The sequence below is a fragment of the Mastacembelus armatus genome, chromosome 8, assembly GCF_900324485.2.
Source record: "Mastacembelus armatus chromosome 8, fMasArm1.2, whole genome shotgun sequence".
Classification (NCBI taxonomy): domain Eukaryota; kingdom Metazoa; phylum Chordata; class Actinopteri; order Synbranchiformes; family Mastacembelidae; genus Mastacembelus; species Mastacembelus armatus.
The window spans coordinates 1,737,450-1,751,721 of record NC_046640.1 but is presented as its reverse complement, the minus strand read 5'-3'; the positions used below and the strand labels follow the sequence as shown (position 1 = coordinate 1,751,721).

Here is a 14,272-nt window from a genome sequence, read left to right as displayed (position 1 = left end):
AAAAATAAAAGTTATGCAAAGTAATTTTTATTGTGATAAAATTAAGAAAAACAATTGTGTCCTATCGTGGAAATTTTATGGTTATATAAAAATAAACACATCTAGGCCTATACGCAAAAGTAATTATAGCTAGGAGGTAGATAAACTTAGTTTATATAAAATGTCAAAGAACCTAAAGTTTTTTAGAGTATTTTTAGTCGTTTTCATTCAGAAAAGCAGAAGGTTGAAATGTATTGTTGGACTGCCTTAAACAAAGAACATTAAGGTGATTTCCCTGTATATTTGCATTCATGAGTATGAAATGTTGCTAATAAAATCAGTAGATTTATTGCATATCATTGGGGGCAGATAAATATGGTGTTAATAAATACACAAAAGTCATTCCAAGATGTTTTTACAGGAGACCAGTGCCAAACTCAACGTGTAGCAGCCTTAAAGTCTCAGATACATATCACTTTGCACTTGACTAGACAGGCCTGCGGCCGAGCGTGACGTCGGCGCTGCCAGCGTGGAACGCACGTCGCGCGTCAGTCCAGGAAGTAAAGTGTCCGGCTCAGGCAGTGAAAGACAGCAGGAAGTTACAGTAGAAAATACGTGTCAAAACCAGCGCTTTCCCACGCGGCTTAAGGCCGACACGAAGCTTCCAGCAGGGTCACCGAGACGTGTCCTACCACAGGAGTCCCGGCCAGGTTGTCAGCTGTGTGCATCGAAGGTAAGTGACATAGGGCTTGCTGTGTGGCTGCCGCTAGCCAACATGACAGCAGCAACAGCTCTGCAACTGTGGTGTGAGACCTGATATTTACTACTTAACATTTCATGCATTTACTTCTTGGTGTAAAGGATACCTGGCAATACCTATGATGATAGTGATAATAACAACAACAACAACAACAACAACAACAACAATAATAATAATATATTAATTTGTATTGCACTGCATAAAACTGGTTAGAAAAAATTTGGAACATGCAAATTCTAACAGTAATTGAATACATGTGTGTACTTATTTATCCATACCTACAGAGGTTTTAGGCACTTTAGATGTCGTGGAAATGTCTGTGTCCCCATCAATCATAAGTTCAATAGATGTCTTTGTTTTAAGGTGTCTGCAGTGACCCCAGCTAACCGGGCACAGACAGTATAGTTACTGTAGTTAATGTTCAGGTCTTTTTCATTAGCATCATTTGGATCATTATTTTTGAAAAGCATCTTTTTTGCAATATTGTATGCAACATAGAATTTAATAATCACCTTTGCCTCACTACTGCAGTTTGCTGTTGTCTGGTGCTAAAATGCTGTGGGGAGAACAGCTTTGGATGTGCTTCTTTAACACAATTTTTTTTTTTTAGTGCTGAATGTCGACAGCAAGAGCCGAGTGGCCAGCCATGAGTGGCTGCATTCTTTACAGTATATGCAATATTTATATATATGTGCACATTTTTCACAGTTACTCAATCAGTTGCTCATTGTGTCATTACTCAGCCATGGGGACTGTGCAAACCAATCTTTATGAATGGAATATAGTTTTTGTTTTTCTGCCTCTGTCCCTGGCTGGCTGGTCTGATGCTGTTTTAGGCATTGAATAGCAGCTAGGTCTTGTGTTTAAACTCACATCGGTGTATCAGAACATGAAAGTCAGAGCCAATCGGAGGCGAGGGTCCACCCCTCCTCAATTTACTAAACAGATTTTTGGTCACATTTGAGACCAAATTAGTTGCACTCTGAAGCCCTGTAAATGTACACATAAGGCCATTCCATAGCATTTCTGTTGGGTTGAGGTCTGGGCTTGGACTGGGCCACTCCAAGAGCATCTAGTAATAGATTGTACTCTAGATTCCATTCCTGGCCTTGTGTTGTCATTACTTTTTTCATTATCACTTTGTAAGTTCAATGAGTGTGGTGAATAAAGACATCAAGTAACGTGACTGTGTTTCATTAGCTTAGAAATATTGTTTTTGTTAATATTTATGACTAATTAAGATCAGGTTACATTTCATGAACAGTTTATGCAGAAAACCAGGAAGTTGCAAACAGTGTCATTACTTTTTTTTTGCAACTGTAGAAAAAAAAAATCTTGTCCATGCTCAGAGTGGCAATGCTGATACATTAAACTGTTCTATTGCTTTCTATGTTTACAAACTGACTAAGCAGGCTATCATTTGTCACCTAGCATAGTTTGTTCATACACTAGTTTTTGAAGTTTTTTATATTTTTTTTATATTTGTGCTAGGTGAACATATTTTAAGTTTACTTGAAGGGAGCACTTTATGGTTGCTCTATTGGGCACAGTGAAGGACTTTAAAATCTTTGTTGTCTGGCAATCAAGCTGAATTGATTGTACTGTACATAGTATAGAAAGACACACACCTGCATACACAGTATATGGTCTGACAATTCACAGTGCACATTAATCATCCATCCACAACACATAAACACTACTGCTGGGAATGCAGTATTAGGGGACACACATGCATGGCTGCATTTATATATATTATATTAAAACTCAGATAAATGCATTCATGATTGATGGACAAGCGATTACTAGTTTATTTTAGTAATGTGCTTATGCAGAAATAACTGAGGGACGCACAGTGAATGATTGTGTGGTGGATTAATGTGAAGAATAAATTATGCAAAAGGAGCTCACAGAGTTATGGAAAACAGGTTCTCTGTGACCAGCCTGTATACCAGGTGACAAAACATATACAAAACGGAGGCTTTTACTTTTTCACATTTAAGGCTTTTCCACTTATTGTAAGCAATTCATTGTAAATGCTGGTGGCTTTAGTTTCTTACAGCTGGTGACTAACATTGCCCTGCCTAGTGAATGTGAGAATAGATGGTCTATGGAGAACACATTATAGTTAATCAGTTACTCAGATCCCTCAATGGGAAATTTAGATTTTAAGTCAGGTTACTATTATGAAAAAAGTAGCCAATTAAGCTTTTCTGAATGAATTAGTTATCAGATCAAAACCCTGCTCTCTTTTTCATCATTCTGTGAAAGTGGGATTGCACATGTCCCCAGAACCTGTGAAAGCTAAGTGTCTCTTGTAGATAGCTGATATTGATAGCTGATAGTAGATAGTGCATGTTCTAACTGATGCTTATAAAGAGCTGGATTTGTACATGCACATATAAAATGAGCTTTCATTGCACCTGTCATTGTATCTACTGTGTGACACAAATTTTACATTCACCACAAAAACACTACATCACTGTAGAGGACACTGTCCAGCTTTGCAGAAAACTGAGTTATTAGTATGAACTGCAGGTGCATGGTGACACACAAACCTCTCCACATATGTGTGCAACATACCTGTTAAAATTTACAAGTTTGTCTTCGCACCTCACAGTAGACCTTGTGCAAAAGGTCTTGAGAGTTTACAGTACGTTCTTTTGAAGGCCTGATCATTTGAGCTAGTTTCTTGTTTGTTGACCTCTTAATTGACCTACAGTGGGTACGGAAAGTATTCAGACCCCTTTAAATTTTTCACTCTTTGTGTCATTGCAGCCATTTGCCAAAATCAAAGTAAAAATACATACTTATGACCATGTGATATTTCAGTTTTTCTTTTTTAATAAATTTGCAAAAATTTCTACATTTCTGTTTTTTTTCTGTCAAGATGGGGTGCTGAGTGTACATTAATGAGAAATAAAATGAACTTTTTTGATTTTGGCAAATGGCTGCAAAGACACAAAGAGTGAAAAATTTAAAGCGGTCTGAATACTTTCCGTACCCACTGTATATATAAAAACAATCACAATATATAATTGCGTACACAACTACAATTGTGCAGATTTTGAAGCCTACTTAAAATATTCTCTTTAATTCTCTCACAGCGCGCGCACACAATTTAAATGATGGCGGACTCCACGCTGGCTCAAGTGGACAAGAATCTGAGTGAAGCCATGATGATCCTCAGAGATGAACAAAGGTAAGATTAGATCCTGTTGTCCTTATTCTTTTAAATAAAAAAGCAAATCATCAAACCTGGCAGTGTGGGATTGACTTTTTTATTATTTAATAACTTAATTGAAGATGAGAGGATCAGTCAGAGTCAGAGATGTAAAGCAGCTGTATGTCCACCTTAGGTTGAATTTTGACCTTGATTTGAGCATGTGAATGCATCATTGCATATTACATGAGATTTGAGCATCTTCTGTTTTGGTGGTGTGTACCTGTTTAGAGAGTTGACGACAGGAACAGAGAAGCGGCATTTCAGCAGACCTAGCATCCCTGGCCCCCTGCAAGGAGAGTAAGATATACTCAACAATACACACATACTGACTAAAGTTAAGTGAAAGTGAAAGTGACTTTTGTGGCCAAGTATGGTGACCCATACTCGGAATTTGTGCTCTGCATTTAACCCATCCCAAAGTGCACACACACAGCAGTGAATACACACACCATGAACACACACACGTGCGGCACCCAGGGAGCAGTTGGGGGGTCCGGTGCCTTGCTCAAGGGTCTCACCTCAGTTGTGGTATTGAAGATGGACAGGGCGCTGACTATTCACTCCGCCCCACCGACAATTCCTGCCGGACCTGAGACTCTAACCCACAACTTTCAGGTTACAAGTCCGACTCCCTATCCATTAGGCCATGACAGGATTAAGGTTATCCTGTAAATCTCAAGTTCTGATGAACTTGGTAATATGCGAATGGTATTTTAGAAAAGGAAGAAAGTTTGTAAAAGTCTCACCTGAGAGAATCACACAAACATTTTATCATTATACATTTATTAAAAATGGCATTTTTTGTACCATCCTCTAAAAGATTGATCAGTATTTGACAGTGTGTCCGGAAATATAAGGTCCTCTTACTGGCTTTTTTAAAAACTCTGGACTACTGCTGATTTTCTACAATGTCTAAATACACCAGTGGCAGTTCATTGAGTAACTTCTAGGCCAGTGATGTTACCAGAGATTAACGTCATGCCTGCTTATTTTTCACAGTTAGTGAAACAGACTTCAGCACATACCTTTGAAATGTGTGTTGCTGTGTCACAGATGTAGGAAATACAGCATTTTAAGAAATGTCAAGGTTCTCCTTTCTTTAACTCTTTTGATAACATAGATGGTGCAAACTGTGCAAGTGTGATTTTTTTATTTATTAAGTTTTTTTTGGGGGGGGGGGGGGGGGGTGTAGATACATTTTGTAAAGGATTTGTCAGTGATTCTAATGTTATGGTCGATTTTGAATGAATTACAGAAGTGTTTGAATTTGTTTGTATTTTCTGTGTAGTGGTCAGGATGTTACCACTATACTTCACTTAGTTCACGACCTCATTCATGAAGACGAGGAGGACAACCCCAGCCAACAGTAAGTAGAAGAAATTAGTGAAATAAATTTAATAAACATAGTAATGTCATCTATTTGTACTTTGACTATTTGAATATTAAATTACTATATATATTTTGAGCTATAAGCTTTAGTTTTTTTTAGTTCTCTGGCCTGTTGTGTGACTTATATGGTGAAGCGACTTATACTGTATGTGTTAATTTACTGTTTACTATTTTGTCGAATAGTCACTAGCATTAGATGGCACTCTTGATTTCAACTGAAGATAGTACTGCAATATTACCACCAAAACAGTAGAAATGCTTATGTTCACACTAAGCTATAACTCCTAGTGTAACAAGTTAAAATGCTGCCCAAAACAAAGAGCTATACTGCAGACTTCAAAGTGCAGGTAATAAAGTCTGCAGCTGAAATACAGTCTGGAGTGAGTGTCAGCATTCAAGCAATCTGAGAGAGGAGGACACACCACTTCACCTTCCTCCCCAAAGTTGGTGGAGTTGTTAACTTGACACAGATGGATTCTGTAATGCATTTCAACTTGTTGTTATGCCTAGCCTATGTTCTAAATTGGCTAATTTAAACTATAAATAGTATAATTAGAAATGCAATTTATATTCTGGTGCAAATTATAGTCCAGAAAATATGGTAGAATTAGATTTGAAAGTTTTTATTGTCATTGCATTGTGCAAAGTAAGTACATTGTGAAATTTAAGTGCCACCTTGAATGGTGCCATAAGTATAGATAAATAACACAATTTAAAAAAAAAACACAAGCCAACACATTTAGTGTATGGACACTATGAGTTATGTGTAAAAATGAGTAAAGAATTGAGGAAATAGCCGTCATTATGAGGAGTATGATAAAGCTGCTATTTGGTATCTCCATTAGGATGCAGAATGTGGGTGAACAGGGTCATATGGCATTGTTGGGTCACAGCCTGGCAGCCTACATTTCAGTGTTGGACAGAGAGCGACTGCGGAAGCTGACCACTCGGATCCTGTCTGACACCACATTGTGGCTCTGCAAACTGTTTAGGTACATGTTACTACATTATACCTTCAGATCGATAGAATTTACTTCTGTTATATGCTGTTAACATTATTATTACACAGTAAAAACTGGAATCAGCTAGGACACAGTAGCTCATTATCTTTGCTGTTATCGATATACTTGCTCAGCAAAGTCCTCATTAAAGTCTCAGATGCCATTGTGTGGATCATACTTTAGTGATCTACATAATGTGCAGACTCGCTTGAAGGACTAAAAGCTAGTGCAGTCTAATACAGTGGTCCTGCATAGAAAGATAAAATAGGATAAACTTTATTAATCCCCAAAGAGAAATTTAGAATGAATATGACAATATGGAAAAATGGGTTAAAACTAAAAGCGATTAATAATTCAGATTCTGTAGTTTGATCATTTAGTTCTGTAATATCTTTCAGTGACTCACAACACTGGTGGAACTTGGTTAGTGTTATTTTCTGCTTTCTGTTCTCTTTCTTTAGACTTGTTGCATTGACACTAATTTTATCTGTTGTTCAGGTATGAAAATGGTTCAGCCTACTTCCATGAAGATGACAGGGATGGCCTGGTCAGAGTGTGTCGGCTGGTCATCAATGCCCGTTATGAGGAATATGCCTCGGAAGGCTATGCAGTTCTAAGTGCCAAACAGCCAGTAATCTACCAGAGTGCCTCCTGCAGGCCTGGTCTGGGACAGCACTTGTGCAACCAGGTAGGAATGGTGGAAGACACATGAACACATGCATAAATTGTAAAGAATAGAGACCTTGTGTGTGATTTTTTTTTTTTTTTTTTTTTTTCCCTGGATCTGTATCAGCTTTATTGAGCACAAATGTAAGCCTGATCCTTTGTGGCCCCCGTTGTCACACAGGTGTTAAACAGAGTACAACTGGCAGCACAACACAGTTAAAATGTTTGCAGTGTGGAAATATTTCAAATTAGCAAATAAAAAGTGTATAGTGGCCATTTGTAATTCCTGCAATAGGCGCATTTCACAAGGCAGCACTAACAGAGCTTCTGAGTGTTCTAGCTTTTACAATGTAGCTCTCAATAAAAGTGAGTTTTTTAAGATATATGTTAGTTTGTTTACTTGGTAATTTTGTTAAAAAGCAAACATAAAAAAATACTGCACAGTATCATAAGGTAGGTATCATAAGGGCCTTAATATTTTTAGTTAGTTAATCATGTTATCCCTAGTAACTATGATGTATAGGCTTTAAGAGCCCTACACCTGTACTGTATATGGCCACGTATATTGTATTGCAAGCAAGTACATATGTAATAGAAGGTATTTTTAATATCTATCATTTGTCTTTAGCTCGGCCTGCCTCTCTCTAGTTTGTGCAGAGTCCCATGTAACACCATCTTTGGATCCCAACACCAAATGGTAGGAGAATACAAATGAAAAACATGCATAATTAGGTAGTTAATTCAAAGTGGTTTTGACTTACACGCTGTTAATTACTGTCAGGATGTTGCTCTGCTGGACAAACTCATCAAGGAGGACACTGAAGCTGGGAAAGTTCCTCTGCTGTTGATTGCCAATGCAGGTGAAGGACAGTCACTTTTCAAACATTGCACTTTGCCTTATGTGTGTGGAGATAAATTAAATATTTTGTTTATTTTCATACAGTTTAAATACGTTAATTTGTTATTTAATATGTTATTTGTTTTTTCCCCAGGTACCCCTGGAGCAGGCCATACAGACAAATTGGGTCGTCTGAAGGACCTGTGTGATCAGTACAACATGTGGCTTCATGTGGAAGGGTGGGGTCCTTCTGGTCTCAAATAAACATATCATTTGGCAGCATTGTTCTTGTTTCCTTTTTCCTAAGTGAGACCTGGTTCATTTGGGTTTTCATAAAGACTGGATGCAGGGAGTATCAGCTAGCCTGGCTTTGTCCAAAGTGCAAACATACACCACTCGCTAATAACCTCATTGGATCTTGTATGTTTACTCTGTACACAAAAATGACAAAAGGACAAGTTATGACCTCAAGGGTGTGCCATGAGTGTGTGTGTGTCTATATGTATGTATACAAAAATTACATGTACAAAATTATATGTATATAATATAATTGCATAATTCATATATACATATATATATATATATATATATATATATATAATTTTTATTTATTTATTTTATTTTATTTTTTTAATGGATTTTTTAAATGGATTTTATAAATGCAATAAATTGTTATAATCATTACTTGTTTTCACCAGTAGTGTAATCTATTTCTTCTAAAACTGTGTTTTCTTCTTCAGGGTCAACCTGGCAACCCTGGCACTGGGTCAGGTCACATCTGCTGTCATGGTAATTTCATCACAATTACCAATGTTATCTAATAAATGGTTGAACTGATGAGAATATGTGTGGTGATAATGGGTGGAAATGGAAATTCAGTGTCAAAATAAGTTTTAAAATCCACCACTTAATGTAGCCAATGAGAAAACTCATGTATGTTTCAACCAAGGTTAATGCAGTTTCATTTCTGCAACATCCTTGTGATGTCTGAATAAAGCCATAACAGAACATTGTCAGGAGTCCAAACCCATTACTTTTACAGATGGGTGAAGTCAAACATTGTAAAAACATAGAGAAATCGAGCAGTTGGAAGAGAAGAACAGACAAGCATCCAAATCTTCACTCTCTATATCTGTTTGCTTTTCATGCCATCTGTTCCACTGTTGACTCACCAAACTTTGATTATAGAAACAACGTACTCAGGAAATGCTGTCTTATGTTGACTTTCTCCTGTAACTGGTGTGTATCCGGGGTTATTCCCATCCAGGCAGCCACCAGATGTGATAGTATGACACTGGCTCCCGGTCAGTGGCTAGGATTGCCTGCTGTAACTGCTGTCACCCTCTACAGACATGAGGACCCAGCACTTGTAAGCTCATATAATTTTATATAAAGATAGTGATCATTTTTCACCATTGCTGTTGTGATTGTAATTGGGATTCTTGTCTTTAACTCTCTGTAACTGACTCACTGCCTTATGTCTGTGATTTCTCTCAGTCTCTGGCAGCAGGTTTGACTTCCAGCCAGCCTGTGGAGAAGCTGCGAGCGCTCCCTCTCTGGCTCTCCCTGCAGTACCTTGGTCACGATGGAATTGTCCAGACAATCAGGCATGCCACTGTCCTGGTGAGCATCACTTAATTGTATGGGGCTTTTATTGTACCATAATTTGCAAATTATAGAGAGCTGTGTAGTTGTGTCTCAATAGGTATGTGTGTAGTCAGATGTCTGTGTGTGTGCATGCTCAGACTCAGACTATCTCAATCTGCAAATCTGTGGAAATTGATTTGCAAATGCGTATCTTAATCTATGTACTTGCATTTGTGAATGTGGGCAGGAATTTGTAAATCTGTACTCAGATTTTTAGTAATTGTGATAGTAATTAATTTATTGGTCAGGAAAGCTAAATAATTAAATATTTTTGCACTTAAGACTTTTGTACACATTTACAAATTTGAGTACAGATTTATAAATTTCTTTGCATTTGCAAATACACACACATATTGAGACACACATCTGCACATTGAGTTATATATTTGCAAATCGACTATTGCAGAGACCAAAATCAAAACCTCTACTTATACACCATATAAGGATACCAGAGATGCTGGATGATGAATTAACTATTGTTCATCAAGAAATAGTTCCAAGTACTCCCTAAACTGTCAGTTCTGTGTTTCACATTAGTATGGATATAATGCATCAGTGAGCGAACATGTTGATAGATGTAGTTTTGAACTTTGGACAGAGCCAGGCTACCTAACCACTTCTTCTAACTGATGTTCCTACCCAGAGGAGATGCTCTCAGAAAGAAAGCAAGCAATCAAAATTCTCATTTTCAACAAGCAGTGAAATTCAGAAGTGAAATCTGGTTATTATGTATCATTATGATGTAGAGCTTTGAAATCATATTCTGTGCATTTCAATTTTATCCCTCTGCACTCTAGAGTCAGCAGCTCCTGCAGAAGCTAAAATCTCTGGCCTCTATCAAAACATCGGTAGGTGATTTCTTAATGTTCTATCATTATGTCTCATATAATAAAAAGTGAACAGTCATAAAAATACTTTGCAATGTAGTAGTTAGTATTTCAAAAATATTTCAAAGTATTTGAACATCTGTCACCACTCATGCTGTGTATCTTTGATTTGACATTGCACCTCAATAAATATAAAGCCCTATGGTATGTATGTATCATAGTCCCTTATTCACTACATGCTGCCGTGTATGACTGACAGACTATCTATACTTCTGAAAGAAGACAACCTTTAGGAAACAATTAATCCTAATATGAAATAACTCCTGTCACTATAAATATGACTCAAATATATGCCGATACCTGACTTTGGCCACAAGCCTCATGGTGGTAAACTAGTGGTAATTACCTGTTATGCTGAGTGTGTCACTTTCAACTTAAAAAATGCCCTGTACTTTGCTAAAAACAGGTTATCACTGTACTTTTAATGAGCATTACTGAAGCAGGAGGGACAAAACATGTCACCCAGAGCAACAGTGTGGTTCAATGATACGTTTTATAGAGATGGAGATCCGCTGCACAGAGGAATAAAATAGATATACAGGTTTTAAATACACACAATGCAGTGGATGTGTCCTGTGTTAGTAGGATACATCCATTGGATGCTGTCTGATTATGGTTTTTCATGGAAGTTGTTGACAATAAGAAAAATATTGAATATCACCACATTTACATAAGCAACAAGTGATGAGATATGTTATAATGGTCAGATTTTCTTTTCTGAAGCAGCAAATGTTTTTCAGATTTCAGTCAACATTGCAACTGGAGCTAAATATTAGTTGCTGAGAGATATCAGTGGTGAACTGGAATTGAACAGGTAAACATCTCTTAGACTGTGATTAAGTTAATGATACCAATAGCTGAGATTGCTGATAGAGCCACAATACACAGGTCATTATTTTTAATTAGCATTAACTCTACTTTATCTTTTAAGCAGTACACCACCATGAAACTTGAAGCCTTTGTCTGTTTAGTGCTTTTTCTAAACACATTAACTCAGAAGCAACAGTCATGAAAACCTGAAAGTCACAACCCTTACACATTTAATTATCACCACGCACATGTGGAATTCACACTAATCTTGGTTAATTTATGATGAGGAGCACAGAGAATCAGAGATGCATGTAATAATAAATAATGTAAAAATTCTGAAAATGAAGCAATGACCTCCAGATATTCAAAGACAGGGATGTGCTTGAGACGGAGATCTCTCTCATCGAAGCTTTGATCATGGTAACATCAGCAGTGCGTTGATATGGAAACTGTCTCAGGGACTTGGCATAAAGACTTGTTCACTAGTATCTACTAAAGTGCACACTGTATCCATATAGTTACTGTGATGTTATATGATTTAAACTGAGTGCCTGGGTTTGTAACATCATTTATTAATATTACTATAATGAAGATGCAGTGAACAATCAAAGTGTGGGTTAAAAATCATCACACTGTACTGCTCAAACTCACTGTAGCTTGATCTAAAAAAAAAAAATTCAATGTTGTCTTTGTCAGCAACTTTCACTTTGTAAAACAGCAGCAGTTTGAGTTTTTAGTACCACTCTGTTAGTAAGATGTATATAAGTCTGTAAGTGTGTATGAGAGTCCATTTTTATGTGTATATAGCTGTATAGCCAGTGTGGGTCACCTTGGTTTCAGGGCGTGGCGTCGCCAATGCCTCCCATCTCCGGGGCTTCACTGCGGGACGTTCTGGGCTCTCTCATGCTCTCTATTGTAGGTGGGACCAAGCCTCTGCCTGTCTTCCTCACATGCCCCCTTCTCCTTCCTCTGTCCTCCCTTCTCTTCCTTTTCTTTCTTCCTGTCACTCCTTACCATTTTTTTCACCCATATCAGCTCAGGGGCATTTGGGTCTCCATTGGCTGATGGACTGTTCACTTCTTCCTAAATGTTTATGTGGACCACTCAGGCATGTTTTTTGAGGTACTTTGGGAGATGCCTCTCCACACTCATTTTTTGTCGCCTTTTGTAGAAATACAAGGGTCATGAATAATCAATGAATGTGTCATGTGCTGTTGCATCTCATTACTTCCTTTAGTTAGTAATCCAAATACATGTACACACCATTAGACTACTGAGGCCACCTAAGGATTCATTTGGAAAATACATTTCAAGCATTGTGTTGAAACACAGAAATATCCATAGTAAAGTAAGGCCATAGTGTTTTTCAATTTTTATTGTTATTATAAACATATTTAAACAAGCTTACAATTTACATTATTGTATGAGAACATGATGATGATGACTGAAAACAAAAAGCCTTTTAGACGAACTAGGGTGATGGCGGGGTTTAAACTACTAAACTACTATCTCTGTGGTGTTTATATGTAAAATTTTGAATCTCCTCTCTGAGTGAGCGCTATTGAAATTGTTGTCGTCGTGAGGTGACCCTGAGCTGTGAAAATGGATAAGACCACCCACTGTGCACAGCAACACTGAGAGTATAGGGAGCATACTAACCTCTTTAGTGGGGGTCTGGAGCCAAAAATGACAAGCAAGGAGCAGGACATTTCAAGTGTGCCATTGCAGTTTGTTCTGCATTTAAAGAGTCTTTGCATGGAAATTTACATCAGCAATGGCTGAAATTCATGTTTCATTCTATCTGTTAGCAAAAGTAGCACTTACCTCTTTATGTGACTCAGCTAAATTAATGTAGCTGTTTTCCTACCATTCTGAAATATCTAGTTCATGTCTTAATTATGCAACAGCAAGTTCCTCCCCGTTCCATTCAGGGCCAGACTCTGGTTCATACATCTCTACATACTGTCCTTGGTTTCTAACTGCATACATTAAAAATTGAAAAAAAGAGTATTTGCATTATTCATCAGGTCTTATTCTAATTGGCAGGGTGTAAACTTGAGACATTACCTACTGTGCTCATAAATGATGTACATTTCTTATAACTTACAAAATAGCTGCTATAGGGCAGAGGGGATCTGGGTTGTTTCTAAATATGGACTTAAAGAAATCCGAACATGTTTTGGGCCACAATATAAGCCCTATAATATAAGATCCAAGCATTTAGAGGTTTGCTGGATAAACAGTACACTATGTTCAATTCAATTCAATTCAATTTTATTTGTATAGCACCAAATCACAATACAAATCATCTCAAGGCACTTTACAAAAACAAAAACCCAACAAATCCCTTATGAGCAAGCACTTGGCGACAGTGGAGAGGAAAAACTCCCTTTAACGGAAGAAAAAACCTCCAGCAGAACCGGGCTTAGTTTGGGTGGCCATCTGCCTCGACCGGTTGGGGTGAGTGGATATAGGAGAGAAAAAAGAACAACAACAATAAACAACAAATAGACACTGAAGGTTGGTGGGGCCAGTAACTGCACATCAGCCATATACAGCTCCAGGACCAGGGACACCTGCAGAAGGTACAGAGAGAGAACAGAGAGAGAGGGAGAGAGCACAAAGTACAGAGAGTGTCTGCCTCCTAAACCCAGACTGGGAGCTAGTTCCACAGGAGAGGAGCTTGATAGCTAAAGGCTCTGCCTCCCAGTCTGCTTTTGGAAATTCTGGGAACCACAAGTAGACCTGCACTCTGAGAGCAAAGTGGTCTATTGGGATAATATGGTACTATGAGGTCTTTAAGGTATGAAAGAGCTTGATCATGAAGGGATTTGATTGTGAGGAGAAGGATTTTAAATTCTATTCTATATTTTACAGGGAGCCAATGAAGAGAAGCTAATATAGGAGAAATATGATCTCTCTTGCTAGTTCCTGTCAGGACTCTGGCTGCAGCATTGTGGATTAACTGTAGGCTTTTTATGGCGATACTGGGACATCCAGATAGTAATGAGTTGCAGTAATCTAGCCTTGAGGTAACAAATGCATGGACTAGTTTTTCTGCATCATTTTGAG

General features: G+C 37.8%; 1 protein-coding gene across 2 annotated transcripts in view; it reads left to right on the top strand.

Annotated features, from left to right (window-relative positions):
- Positions 1-537: 537 nt before the first annotated feature.
- Positions 538-14,272, top strand: part of pdxdc1 (pyridoxal-dependent decarboxylase domain containing 1) — a 31,239-nt gene continuing 17,504 nt past the window's right edge. Inside the window, exons 1-13 of one of the 2 annotated variants that reach the window (XM_026325108.1) lie at positions 538-712; positions 3,844-3,938; positions 4,191-4,259; positions 5,251-5,328; positions 6,197-6,343; positions 6,851-7,040; positions 7,647-7,715; positions 7,800-7,878; positions 8,011-8,095; positions 8,597-8,645; positions 9,124-9,225; positions 9,354-9,479; positions 10,301-10,351. In XM_026325108.1, the coding sequence (XP_026180893.1) occupies positions 3,862-3,938; positions 4,191-4,259; positions 5,251-5,328; positions 6,197-6,343; positions 6,851-7,040; positions 7,647-7,715; positions 7,800-7,878; positions 8,011-8,095; positions 8,597-8,645; positions 9,124-9,225; positions 9,354-9,479; positions 10,301-10,351 (1,122 nt within the window). In that variant the 5' untranslated portion in view covers positions 538-712; positions 3,844-3,861. The remainder of the gene's footprint in view (positions 713-3,843; positions 3,939-4,190; positions 4,260-5,250; positions 5,329-6,196; positions 6,344-6,850; positions 7,041-7,646; positions 7,716-7,799; positions 7,879-8,010; positions 8,096-8,596; positions 8,646-9,123; positions 9,226-9,353; positions 9,480-10,300; positions 10,352-14,272) is intronic. The other variant, XM_026325109.1, reaches the window with a different exon arrangement.